Source organism: Protopterus annectens, chromosome 7.part0 (assembly GCF_019279795.1).
Source record: "Protopterus annectens isolate FY-2018-M chromosome 7.part0, PAN1.0, whole genome shotgun sequence".
Taxonomy (NCBI): Eukaryota; Metazoa; Chordata; order Ceratodontiformes; family Protopteridae; genus Protopterus; species Protopterus annectens.
Genome location: NC_056739.1, coordinates 815,396,723 through 815,409,719, shown reverse-complemented (window position 1 = coordinate 815,409,719; position 12,997 = coordinate 815,396,723). Strand labels below are relative to the sequence as shown.

At 41.7% G+C, this 12,997-nt stretch overlaps 1 protein-coding gene across 2 annotated transcripts in view; it reads left to right on the top strand.

Annotated features, from left to right (window-relative positions):
- The window catches only part of TFR2 (transferrin receptor 2), a 642,558-nt gene that overhangs the window by 596,321 nt on the left and 33,240 nt on the right, over positions 1 to 12,997 (top strand). For both annotated transcript variants that reach the window (XM_044077345.1, XM_044077346.1), the window contains one exon: positions 12,585 to 12,725. In XM_044077345.1, coding sequence (XP_043933280.1) covers positions 12,585 to 12,725 — 141 coding nt within the window. The remainder of the gene's footprint in view (positions 1 to 12,584; positions 12,726 to 12,997) is intronic.

Genomic DNA, 12,997 nt, shown 5'->3' with positions numbered 1-12,997 from the left:
TGTTGAGATGGTAGCACAGTGGGGATAAGTGAATATTCCCTTTTCCCCACTGTAGTGCTATCTCGGAGTGAGAATATAAAAGTAGGGGGGGGCGTAGCCCCCCACATGGGGGTTGCAATAGGGCTTGCTTCCTTGCGTAAACGTGAGTACTGTGTTTTTGTTTTTTTTATTTTGTTGTTTTCTAGTTATTTTAACACACTTTAGTGAAAGTGCTTTTTCGGTGAAAAGCACTTTTGGTAAAGTGTGTTTGGTCAATATGGTTTCAGTTGTTTGAGCTTTCGCTCAATAGTATGAGGGATCCATATATATATATATATATATATATATATATATACATATACACACACACACACACACACACACACACATGTGCCCGCTCACGTTCATATACACAGTCTTGTCTACATAACTAGTCTGAATTACTCCATTATTGCTAACATTTCTGCATTTTGTGATTGTGAAATGTTCTGCATTTTACCTGGGCTAAGCCTGAAATTGGTCAGTATTGATGAGGCACAACCCTAGTAACAAATATGCGTGTGTGTGTGTGTGTGTGTGTACATGTATATATGCATGTATAAGTGTTTTTCAAATACTGTAGTAAGCAGGCAAAGATTTGATATTGGCCTACAGTCCTTGGGTTCTTTACGTGCAGAAACTTCGAGTAGCAGCTGACGATGCCTTGTTTAAAATGGCCAGGAGATATTCCTAATGTTAGTGGCAGGTTATTCACATGTGAGTGGATTGGCTATTTTGCCTGCTTCCATCCTCAAGAAGGATGGATGCAGAATACTGCACTTTGTAACTATAGTTTGTGTTAGCTTGGTTAGTGGGGATTTGATCTCTTTAACTATAATTTGTGAGAAGTAGAAGGGAGCAGAGCAGGCTACTAATAGAGTTGTGTGATGCAATAACCATTTGAAATGTCAGGACCCACTACAGTGAGTCCTGAAATATGGAGACTAAATGCCAAAAAGAACAGACTTAGTTATACCAAGCCCGAGATGACCATTTCTCGGAGTATTCCTTTTTCTCAGAGGAGTAGTGATTTCAGAATTGGTGTATATAATTTCAGGTGGTGGTGGGAAGCTTGCCCCCCTGCTAAAAAGAACTTTAAAAGAGAAGAGCAATGTTCAAGATTTCCTCTTCTGCTTTTCTGATTTTTTTTTTTTGGAGTGTCAGCACTTGGCATTGGATAAATTGGGGTTCACATTGCCTAATGCTTTAGAGTTGTTGTATGAAGACTCCGTAATCACACTGGCATATCTGATAGCTGATCCAATGAAGATCCTACAGAAAAAAGAAATGTTTGGCATGATTTTTTCCTGCCTCTTGGATGGTGTTGAAGAGAACTTAAAGTCTGTTCTCTGGCTGTGTATAAAAGAATCCAGGAAAAAATATAGAAATAATGACTGGAGTTCACCATCTATAACAGTTTTCATGGCATCCAAGACTTTAATTCAGCAGCCAAAAGAAGGAACTCATTATACCTAGGAGAAGATGAGACTTTTAGAATTTTACTCAGTGGAGAACATATTCGTTTCCATGAAAAGGACACATAGGTAAAATGTTTTTCCCCTTCAGTTTCTCCTTAATGGTTTTATTTCAGTGGGCTATGATGGTCCACATAGAATTCTGTCAAATGATACAGAATTTACTTTACTTTTCTATCAGAAGTCAAAGGCAATGACGGTTTACTATCAAAATGTAGAAACACATTTGTTCGAGTAATGAATTACTCGGGGGGGGGGGGACTGAAAATGCAAACATTATTTAATCAAGACAATGAAAGGTGTGGTATTGTCGATAATTTGAAATTCGATATTATTGACATTACCCAACGTACCTTGCCTTCTGCTGATTTCCTACCAATGTTTTGCAGAGGGTAAGCCCTCCTGCAGCCCCACAACTCCCAGGTTATTATAGATACAAACTCCAAGATCACACTATAGGGAGGAAAAGGGTAAATTTTCCGATCCCCACTGTAGTGCGATCTCCAATCATATGCGTGAATGCACACTAGCATTAGCTGTTGTGGATTTGAACATGTACGGATCAATGTTATGGAAACTTGGAACCATGATTTCAAATTTTCAAGTTTCGCATAACTGCCATACAACATTTTGATAGTAAATCGGCAATGATACATGTGTTATTATTTTGTGGAGAGGCAACAAACTGCAGTATGTACAGGAAGTTCTGGACTGAGGCATACTGTAAAGGTATGACAAAGGAAAAAGAGAGGAAGAAGACTGAGCTGGATCTCACTAAGTGCATTCCCCCACCAGAGATGTTTTCTTCTTTTTTTTTTAAACACCTTTATTGAATTATCACTTATGACATAGGTAAATTTACATTTATATAAAAGTATTCAAATTGTATTAAAAAGTACATGTCTATGAACATTATACTTTACATATATTGCTATATATCATAACCTAGACAACATTACATAAATTATTCACTTTCTGGCCTTTTTATTTAAGAAACATCTTTCTTAAACCATCATTTACATTATAAGCAATCATACTTTTATATAAATGAAAACAAACCACACCAACACAATCCTGGTTACAAGCATTTTGCATCACAAACCATACTGACACACTCCCAGTTGCAAACATTATACATCATTATCCTCAGCCCTCTTTTTCCCATTTTTTCTACATGGGGTCGGGGTATCATGTTAACTGTCACCAACTCTCTCGATTCAGTGTCACACTCTTGCCTTCTTCAACACTCATGCCTGATTGTCGCAGATCTTCTTTCGCACAATCCATCCACCTCTTTGCTGGACATCCATGCTTCCTCTTACCTTCTTCCTGTCTGTCCCAACTCTTCCTCACCAGGTTGTCTTCTGCTTTTCTACACATGTGCCCAAACTACCATAATCTGTTCGCTTTGATCTTTTCTGCAATTGGAGCTACTTTGGCTTCTGCTTTTATGTCCTCATTTCTTTGTCTGTCCCACAGTGTGCATCCTACCACCTTTCTCTGGCACTTCATTTCTATCACCTCTAGCTTCAACTGTTCTGCCTTTACTGCCCAGTTTTCTGTACCATACAGTAGTACTGGTCGCACCACTGTCTTGTACTCCTTGCTTTTCAGCTTCTTTGGCATTCTTCTGTCTTAGACTACACCTGATACTCTATGCCAATTGGCTGCAGCCCCTCTGATTCTAGCTTTGACCTCTTCATTCAGACTACCCTTCTCCTCAACCACCCCTCCCAGATACTTGAAGCTGTTTACCTGTTCCACTATCTTCCCTTCTATCTGTAGTCTCAGCTTCTTCTGATTTCACCAATTTGCTGCCATTACCACCATCTTATCTGTGCTTAGTTTCATCCCATGCGCCTTCAGATTTGCTTTCCATTCTCCTATCCTTTGCTGAAGTTCTAGCTCAGAGTCTGCCTGCACTGCCACATCGTCTGCATACAGCAGCTTTGTTGATCTGTCCCCTCCAACCTGTTTGCTAATGTAGTCCATTACCAGTATGAACAGTAGTGGGCTCAGAGCTGAACCCTGATGTACACCCACTCCCACTGGGAACCCCTGTGTGAGGCCGAACATTGTTCTTACTTGAGTCACTGGGTCCTTGTACATAGCCTGCACTAATTCTACCACTGTTTCTGGGACTTCAAACCACCACAGTACCACCCAAATTAGCTTTCTTGGGACCTTGTCATATGCTTTCTCCAGGTCTAGGAATCTCCAGTTGGACTCTGCCCTTATTTCTAGCTTCTTCCCAAGTATCTATCTCAATGCAAACATTGGGTCAATTGTGCTGCATCCTGATCTGAATCCAAACTGTTCATCTCCCATCTTACATTCTACTACTCTGCATATCCATTTATCAGTCACTCTCTCCAGAACTTTCATGCAATATGATAGGAGTTTGATGCCTCTGTACTGCCCACAGGTGTGGACGCCCCCTTTGTTCTTGTACACTGGCACAAGTATGCTTATTCTCCAGTCATCTGGGATATGCCTTTCTCTCCACACTGCTATTAGTACCCTCAGGAGCCATTTCTCCCCGATCTCACCCAGCATCTTTATCATATTTGCTATCATCTGAGCCTGCTGCTTTCCCTTTCATCTTTCTTAGTGCTGTTCTTACTTCTTCTACAGTGGGCTCCTCTTCTTCTCTCATTGCAGGCTCTTTCTGGAACAGAACAGCTTCTGTGGGGTTTTCTTCATTCAGAAACTACTGGAAATACTCCTTCCATCTGCCTTTGATGTCCTGTGGACTGGTAAGCAGGTTGTTGCTGGCATCCCTTATGAAGGGTGTCTGACTATCTTCTTTATCTTTCTGTCTTTGCCTTGCAACATGATATAGTTTCTTTGTGCCACTTACTGAGTCATTTTCCAGAAGTTGGAAGAGTGCCTCCCATGCCCTATTCTTTGCTATTGCAACTTCTTTCTTAGCCAACCAGTAGTCCTTCCTAGCCTGGTCAGTCTTTTCTATCTCCCATTTCTTCCTGCACTCCTTTCTTTTGATGACTTTCTGGAATTCTGCATTCCACCACCAGCTTTCCTTATGTACCTTATTTCCATACCTGGCTCGGCCACATAGCTTTTCTGTAGCCCTAACACATGCTGTTTTTAGGTGCTGCCACTCCTCTTCAAGTCCACCTATTTCCTCCTCTTGTTGGGGTGCTAGAGACCTGAGCAATTCCTTGAACTGTTGTACTTTCTCTCCAGTCAACTTCCAGGTCGTCAGCCTGGTCTCTGTTGACCTTAGAGCCATTCTATGACCACTGCTTGCAGCTGACTGTGGCAACTAAATGTTTATGCTGTGGGCCAACTGTTTCACTGGGGATGACTTTGCAATCATGGATTCTACCCCAGTCCTTTTTCCTTACTAGGAGGAAGTCTACCTAAGTTGTATTTGGCTACTCTTGTATGTGATCGTGTGACTGTCTCTCTTTCTGAACCATGTGTTGGCTACTATCATGCCATTTGCCAGAGAGAAGTCTAGAATGGATTTTAGGTTCATAATAGGCTATCTGCCCTAGGGCATTTATAAGCCTAGCCAGAGTGTGTTTGGCTTTCGCCACCCATTTTAAATTAATTTTGCTATGCCCTTTTTTGAGGTTAGTATACTGTGCCTCTGTCTAACAGTGACACAGAAGTGATACCCGGGGTAAACCTATGATCCCCCATCCACTCATCAAGATTCCTCTTGAAGAGAGTCAATGAGGGACTCTGCCTAACCTGGACTGGGATTTTATTCCAGAGTGAAGGGAGCCTCTGGGTTATGAATCTGTTCCTCCAGCATGTCCTATTTATTTCAGTGCTGAGGTTCAAGTCTCTCGAGCCAGAGCTCGATGGGATTTGGATTTTCTGAGGTGCAGCATGTCCATTAATTCCGGGTTGGACATAGCTTTATACGTCAGGCACAGATCGCCTCAGAGCAGGCAGTATGCCACTAAGTAGAGCTGGAGTTTCTTTAACCGGGCAGCATATGGCATCTGTTTGAGCCCTCTGATCCTCTTGGTGAGGTACTTTTGGGGTCTTTCCAGTTGCTGCAGGTGTCTGGTAAGGTACATCCCAAAAGGGGCATTGTACTCAATTATGGGCCTGATGAGGGATGAGTAAAGAGGCACGATGACCTCCCCTGATCTAGATGTGAATCCCTTCATGTTTAGGTGGGCTATATAAAATGTTTTTCTAACCACTTTGGCCATGTGGTTGTCAAATGAGAGATTGCTATCAACTTGGGTCCCCAGGTCCCTAATTACTTCTTCCGTACTTAATGGATTGCCACTTATGTAGTAATTTGTGGGCACTTTGCTTTTGCCAAAGGGGATGACTATACACTTTTTGGCGTTTAGCTTGAGGCCATGGCTCTGGCACCAGTTGTCTGTTTCTATGAGGCCCTTTTGGAGGATGCTTGTGTCGGCTGGAGAGTCGATTATGGTGCCCAGTTTGCAGTCATCTGCGAACTTGGTCAGCCACAGTCCTTCCATGTTGGCTTGTACCTCTGAGAAATATATACCGAACAAGAGAGGTCCCAGGACTGAGCCTTGTGGGATGCCACTTGTAACTGGTTTGGAGTCTGACATGGCTCCAGCAATTCTAACCATGTGGGTTCTGTCCTTGAGCCAGTTTGCAACCCATCTAGTGACATAGGGGTTTATATTTAAGCTGGTGAGCTTATCTATAATGCCCGAGTGGGGTATTGTATCGAAGGCTTTTGCGAGGTCCAGGTAGGCTGTGTGGACCACCTTCCCCTCGTCAATGGCCTTGGTGACTGTTTCAAAGAAATCAACCAGGTTTAAGAGGCAGGATCTGCCCTTAACAAAGCCGAACTGGGTAGGATCCAGTGTCTGTAGATTCCCAATATCTTTATTTATAAGGTCCATGATGATCCTTTCCATAGCTTTGCAGACCAAGCTAGTCAGGCTTATGGGGCGATAGTTTCCAGGATCCGTTGAGGCACCACCTTTGTGGAGAGGGACCACCGTTGCTGTACGCCACTCTTTGGGTACATATCCTGTAGTAAGGTTGAGATTGAACAGTAGTTTTTATGTTTGGGTTTAGCTCTTTTTGGAATTCATGTAGGACACAGCCCAGGACACCGTCTGGTCCCATTGATGCTGTGTTTTTTGCTTTGGAGAGGGCGGCTCTTACCTGAGCATCTGAGATGTCAGGGGGTAGCACTTTGCTGGGATAGATATTTGCCCTTTTGGTGGGGAAGGGGGGGGGGTTTGTGCTGAACCTGTCAGCTAGGAAGTTGGCAATGTCTGTGTGTTCAGTGTATTTTTTGTCATTTTGGACTAATTCTGAGCATATCTGGGAATTCCCACCCAGGTTTCTAACATAACTAAAGAAAGCCTTGTGATTATCCTTAGTGTCCTGTGCAATTTTTCTCTCGAAGCTGGCCTTAGACGATTTTATGAGTGCCCGTAGTTTTTTGCTAATACTGATCAGAGATGCCTTCCCTTTTTGGGATTTTGCTCTATCATGTAGTAGCTTCCTCCTTCTATTGTATAGTTTGTTTATGGCTGGGGTCCACCAGACAGGACATCTGCCTTTGGAGGATTGGGTCTTGGTTTTATTTGGGATTGCATGATCCATGCATTCCTGAAGGTGTTCATAGAATGTGTTTATAAAGGATTCTGCGGTCTGGGCCATATTTTCCACAGGCCCAGGGGCTTTGAAGGATTCCACCTCGGTTTTGAGGAGTGTGAAATTTGCTTTAGAGAAGTTTTTCACTGTGGTTTTCTGGGAAGGGGGTGGGGTCGGGATGTGAATATCCAGTGAGATTAGTTTATGGTCTGATCTTACCAGTGAGGGATACACTTCTGGTCTGGAGCATAGAGTCCCCATGTTGGTGATGATCAGGTCCAGTATGTTTTCCCCTCTTGTGGGAGTGGTAACAAGTTGTTCCATAGCATTTGAGTTTATAAATTCTAGGAACCTTTGGGCTAGGGTGTTGGAGCTAGAGTAATGCTCCCAGTCTATGTTTGGGTAGTTGAAGTCGCCCAATATAATGGTGTTTGGAGAGACCTTCATATTTTCCAGTGTTCTCAGGAAGGCCGAGTGGAGTTCCTGGGTTTGGGAGGGTGGTCTGTAGCAGGCTATAAACTGGAAGGCAGTTTTACCCACTGTTAGTTGCACGTGGATAGTCTCTGATGCTTCGTGCTGTGCCACCAACCTGGAGGTGTGGGTATCTTTGACCAATATTGATACTCCCCCTCCTTTTATGGTTCGGTCCAAGTTTTGGGGCCGAAAAGCATGGTATGAGGTATAACCTGGTAGTGCTGGGGTGCTCTCGGGAGCCTTGAACCAGGTTTCTGTTACTGCACAGATATCAATGTTCTCCATGCTAAGGAGAGTTTTGAGTGTATGCATCTTGAGGTTTAGACTTCTGGCGTTGAGTAGCATTACTCTTAGTTTCTTATCCCTTGTGATACCTATGGAGGTGGGTTTGTCTTTTGAGCCTTGCCTAGAAAAGACACTATAGGGGTAGCAAGAGCCTTTGCCAATATCTGAAAGCCCAGGGGTGATAGGAGCAAGCCGTCCCTAGCGAAGCATCGTGGCTTGTCAAGCATGTCATCCTTCTTTATTCCTGTTACCCCACCCATTATGGACCTAGGCAGTCCTAATATCTTGTTCTGTTGTCCCAATATGTGCACTCAAGTCACCCATTATCAACACCAATTCATGTTGTCCTGCTTTATCTAGTAGATCCTGCAACTGCTGTCTGAATGCATTCTTTTCTTCACTATCACAACCCTGCTGTGGAGCAAATGCTGAGATTATGAATACTGCACTATCATTATACTGAAGTCGGATTGCCATGAGTCTGTCATTAATTCTGATGATATCCCTCACTGCCTTCTGAAGCCTCCCTCTCACCACAATTCCTACACAATTTCTAGCCTGTCCCCCATCTGAGTAGTAGAGTCTGGATCCCAAGCCAAGTGGCTTTGCTGCACTGCCTTTCCATCTCATCTCTTGGATACATAGGATGTCCAGCCTCCTCGGTATCATCATGTCATCCACTTGCAAGCTGCATCCTGTCAGTTAACCTACATTAAGAGTAGCAATTCTCAGTTCATGTTTGGCAGGTTGGTTGGTTATACATCCAGCTTTCGCTCAACAGAGCTATCCCAGGTAACCCAGGCTGGACAACCAGCCAGTAGCTTATTGGCCAGGACTGCTGGGCTTTATGGCGGGCACACACTGGCCAATAGGGGCACATATACCCCTCCCACCGTTAGCAAGGGTCCCTGGCATGGGTGAGATTAGGCTGGGTCCTCAACCCACTTATCACCGGTAACTACCCATGCCCAGTTTTTGCGACATTAGTCAACATGACCGAATCACCTAGAGCTTGCAAACATTATACATCACTTATAATCTACCCAATCATTTTCAGTCAAACATTACATAGCTCATTTAAGTTCTACCTCTTTTAAACCTCATTCTTCCCCTGTATATATTGTTCTCACAATTCCCATTTTTTTCCTTTGTAGTTTGCTCCTATCCTTTTCTAAAGATCTCAATTCCAGTTGTCTTATCTCTGTTACTATATTCACTACTTCTAATATAGTTGGTTTAGATTTTTATTTCCATTTTCTAGTAATTGCTTTTTTGGCAGCTGCCATAGTTAGACACAGCAAAACCTTACCATGTCTAGGTAATTCTGATTCTGTATAGCTCAGATCATCTCCCTCGTCACACCAATCTGCCCACCCAGCATCTCTGACAGTGCATCCCACAGGAATCCTTAAAGTCCACCAACTCACCACACTCCCAGAACATATGTTCCTAATTACCTCTTTTTTTTCACCAGTCACACCTCCAACATTTGCTGTCTACCTGAGGAAAAATTCTTTGGAGTCTACTCGGGGTATAAAATATCTATATAAACATTTCCAAACAAAAATCCTAAATCTTCTAGATTTTGTTGCATATTTGGGAGACATACATATATACTTCCATTGTTTCTTTGTGAACTGCTTATCCAATCTCTCTTCCCAATCCTTTCTAACCTCCTCTGATTGATTCTTATAGTTATCATGCAATATTTTATATGCTCTACTAATTATTCCTTTTTTAATGGCAGCTGGTGTTCTACATTCTACTAAAAACTCTACCAGTGCTGGTCTTTCATTTAGGATCCCCTATTTCTTTCTCTTTGCCTATACTCTGATATCAATCCTTGATAGGGAAGGCAATCTCTAACCTAAAGTCCAAATAAATTCTCAGGGTCTTCCCATTCTATCATCTTTCCCTCTCTAGTTATTTCCTCCCATTACTTTGGTTCCCTTGACAGTTTTCTCCAATAAGTTCCAGCCGCCTCCTGCCTATTGTCTATATCCCTAATTGCAGTCATCCCTATTAGCAGAATCTCCTTTCTCCATTCCCATGATGGCTTAGTTCTTTGGAGACTTTCTGCTACTTTACAGATATAATATTCTGTATCCATCCATCCATCTTCAACCCGTTTTTTCCCATTATTGGACATGGGGGTTGGGGTGTCACTTCAGCAGTGACAGTCATCTCAAGCCAAGGTTTACACCTCCAGGTGGCTTATTCTCCTTAAAGGCCTGCTTCTAAAATTCCAGTCTCTTCTTGTTTCTTGAGTTTCCCCCGTTTCATCATCATCCTTTCCACTTTCTATAGGAGCCTTAACTGTGTAGCTCTGAAATACCCCATTCAAATCGGGTAATCCCAATCCGCCCTGTTCTACTGGAAGAATCAGCTTATCCCACTTGACTCTTGCTGTCTTATCTCCCAGATAAAGTCCTTCAGCTATTTATTATTTGCTATTCACAACTTCTCCTCTGGTTGATAAAATATGCCTGACCTGTGTACAAGACTAATTGGACTAAAAACATTTTAACTGCTTGTATCTTAATATCCATATCCCTATAACAAAACTTCAATTTTCTCAGTTTTTGCATTATCCTTTGTTTAGTCTCTTCCCACATATCCTTAGCTTCCCCACCAGAATCATTTTTAATCCATACTCCTAAATAAATATGGATATTGCTGAACCAATTCATATGTGGGTACATAATTTACCGCTATTACCTTTTTTTTGCTTCATTAATTTTATATCCAGAAAAGATTTGAAACTGTCTCAAAATGTTCCACAACATGCTAATGTCTCTTTCTAGTTTTGTCAGGTATAAAATAATATCATCTACAAATAGAGCCAGCTTTTCTTCACTACCATACCAATTATATCCTTGAATTTCTGAGCCCCTTATTTTCTTTGCCAGTGGTTCTAAATATAATGCAAATAACAAAGCGGAAAGATGACACATCTGCCGAATTCCTCTGCTCAAGCAGAAATTATCAGAGAGGACCCCACCAACTTTAATTTTTGCCTCCAATCCCTCATATATCCTCCTAATCAACCTTGTCACTTTTTTCAGGAAATGCAAATGCTTCCATTGCCCTGCTCAAAAAGTCCCAGCTTACTCTGTCATATGCTTTCTATGCATCAAGGCCAACCGATAACAATGGTATTTTCTTACATTCTGCTTCCATCTGGTTCATCAGTGTTCTGTTAATGTTGTCAAATGTTTGCCTCCCCTCCACAAAACCACATTTATCCATATCTATTAAATTTTGGCATTACTTTTGCCATTCTTTTAGCCATTACAAACATGAACACTTTATAATTATAGCTTAGTATTGAAATGGGCCTGTATGAAGCTGGATCCGATGGACCTTACCCTCTTTACATATTACAGCTACTACCGCTTTCTTCCAGGAGGCTGGTACTTCTCCTCCTCTTAAGATACTGTTAAATAAAACCTTGCAGATCTTTATCATTTTTTTCCTTCCTAGCACCCTCCAGAGATGTTGGGGAGATGCAAGTAGGACAGCTTTCTGCTGGCAGGGTGTTCATAACGACTTCAGGATCTGCTGTCCAAGAGAGAGTCTCAAAGAACTATTTTGAGACAGTAGCCAAACTCTATTGCTGGATTGTGCTGTCATGTTTCAGCCTCAGGAAAAAATCATACCACTATACAAAGAAAGTTGAGTCTAAAAAATTACAGTTTGCCATTAGAAACACTGAAAGCAACCATGTGATTTAATTCTGTCTGCTGAGTAAGACTGGTTCTATCCAAACTTCCAAGGCCAAAATTCTACAGGCTGTTGGAACTGTAACCTACCATCCTTCCTTCAATCATCTTGTGAAAGGCCACTTATCAAACTCATGCTTGGCTCATGCTATACCCCTGGTTGAACATCAAGCTCGTCTACTTTTCTCCACCCCATCTGTACAGATTCTCTAAACATCACCACTTCCTCCTCTTCACCTGGCAATCCTACCCTCTCTACCACTTTACATAACCTATTCCTATCACCTCCTCCCCATTTATACTAATCTATCTTAATCTTGGTCTGCCTTTATAGTTACAATTAAACTAAACACGACTTTCACTTATTACTACTACTGTGGACTGTCAAAAGGATGCTCTCCAGAATTGTATATAGTGTTTTACTTTCCTTTTTCTCATAGTTCTCTTTGTAACACATTTTTAGTATATCTGTGTGCCTTACAATATTGTTGATTATTTTTGAAATGTCTAATTATCAATTGTTTCTTATATAATGTTTGAATTTTTTTTATTTTTTCCGTTAAATGGACATTTTCTCCCCAGGCCACTGCTGAAAATGGGCTCTTGTGACCCAGTCGGACTTTCCTGTTAAAAAAGTCAGTAAATGAACAAAACTGGTGACATTCATTCAAGTGTAAAACAGTGACTTGAAGTTTAAGCAGTGACACACACAGACAATAATACATGATGGACACCTGCATGTACTTAAAGCACTGGAAGGATACCAGATTGGTGGCAGTCACATTAGATCACTGTCACCCTGTAAAATGAGCAGAGCTGCTGGTACAGCATTGAAATGACTGATATTTTTTCAAATGTATGGTGTAGGTGTTGGAGCTTAAAGGAAAATTTACCATAACCTATGCTGTTTGAACTTAATCATGTGAAATATATTTTATAAATCTTTCAAGTTATTAAAACAGTCTCAGATTGTTCTTTACTTCTCCCTGTTAGGAGAAAGTAATGGTGTTCTTCTTCTTTATGTAACTGGTAGTCTCAAGGTCTGACACTTCAGTGGATATATTCTGCTCGGGGAGATTATCATCGTGCTGCAGAAAAACTGAAAAAAGCGATCTACAACTCAGAGGAACACAACGAGAGGCTGAACCGAATGTATAATGTCAAGATCATGAGGGTAGGTAAAAAAATGAGCTATTAACATTGTTAGCTTTAACATCAGTTGATTCAGAAGTATTTAAAATGATGCAACTGTCGTTGGCCCTAACTGGAGCAGCTCACTGGAGGCTGGCAGTAGGAGGGATTTTCTAGAGGATATTACTCAGAAGCTTTGCAGCAAGGGTATTGTCTGATTTAAAGATGCAGAGCATTACAGTGGCCGTCAAGCATACGTTATTACACATGCACACACACCACACTCCTGCTACTTGTACTCATTCAATTAATGGC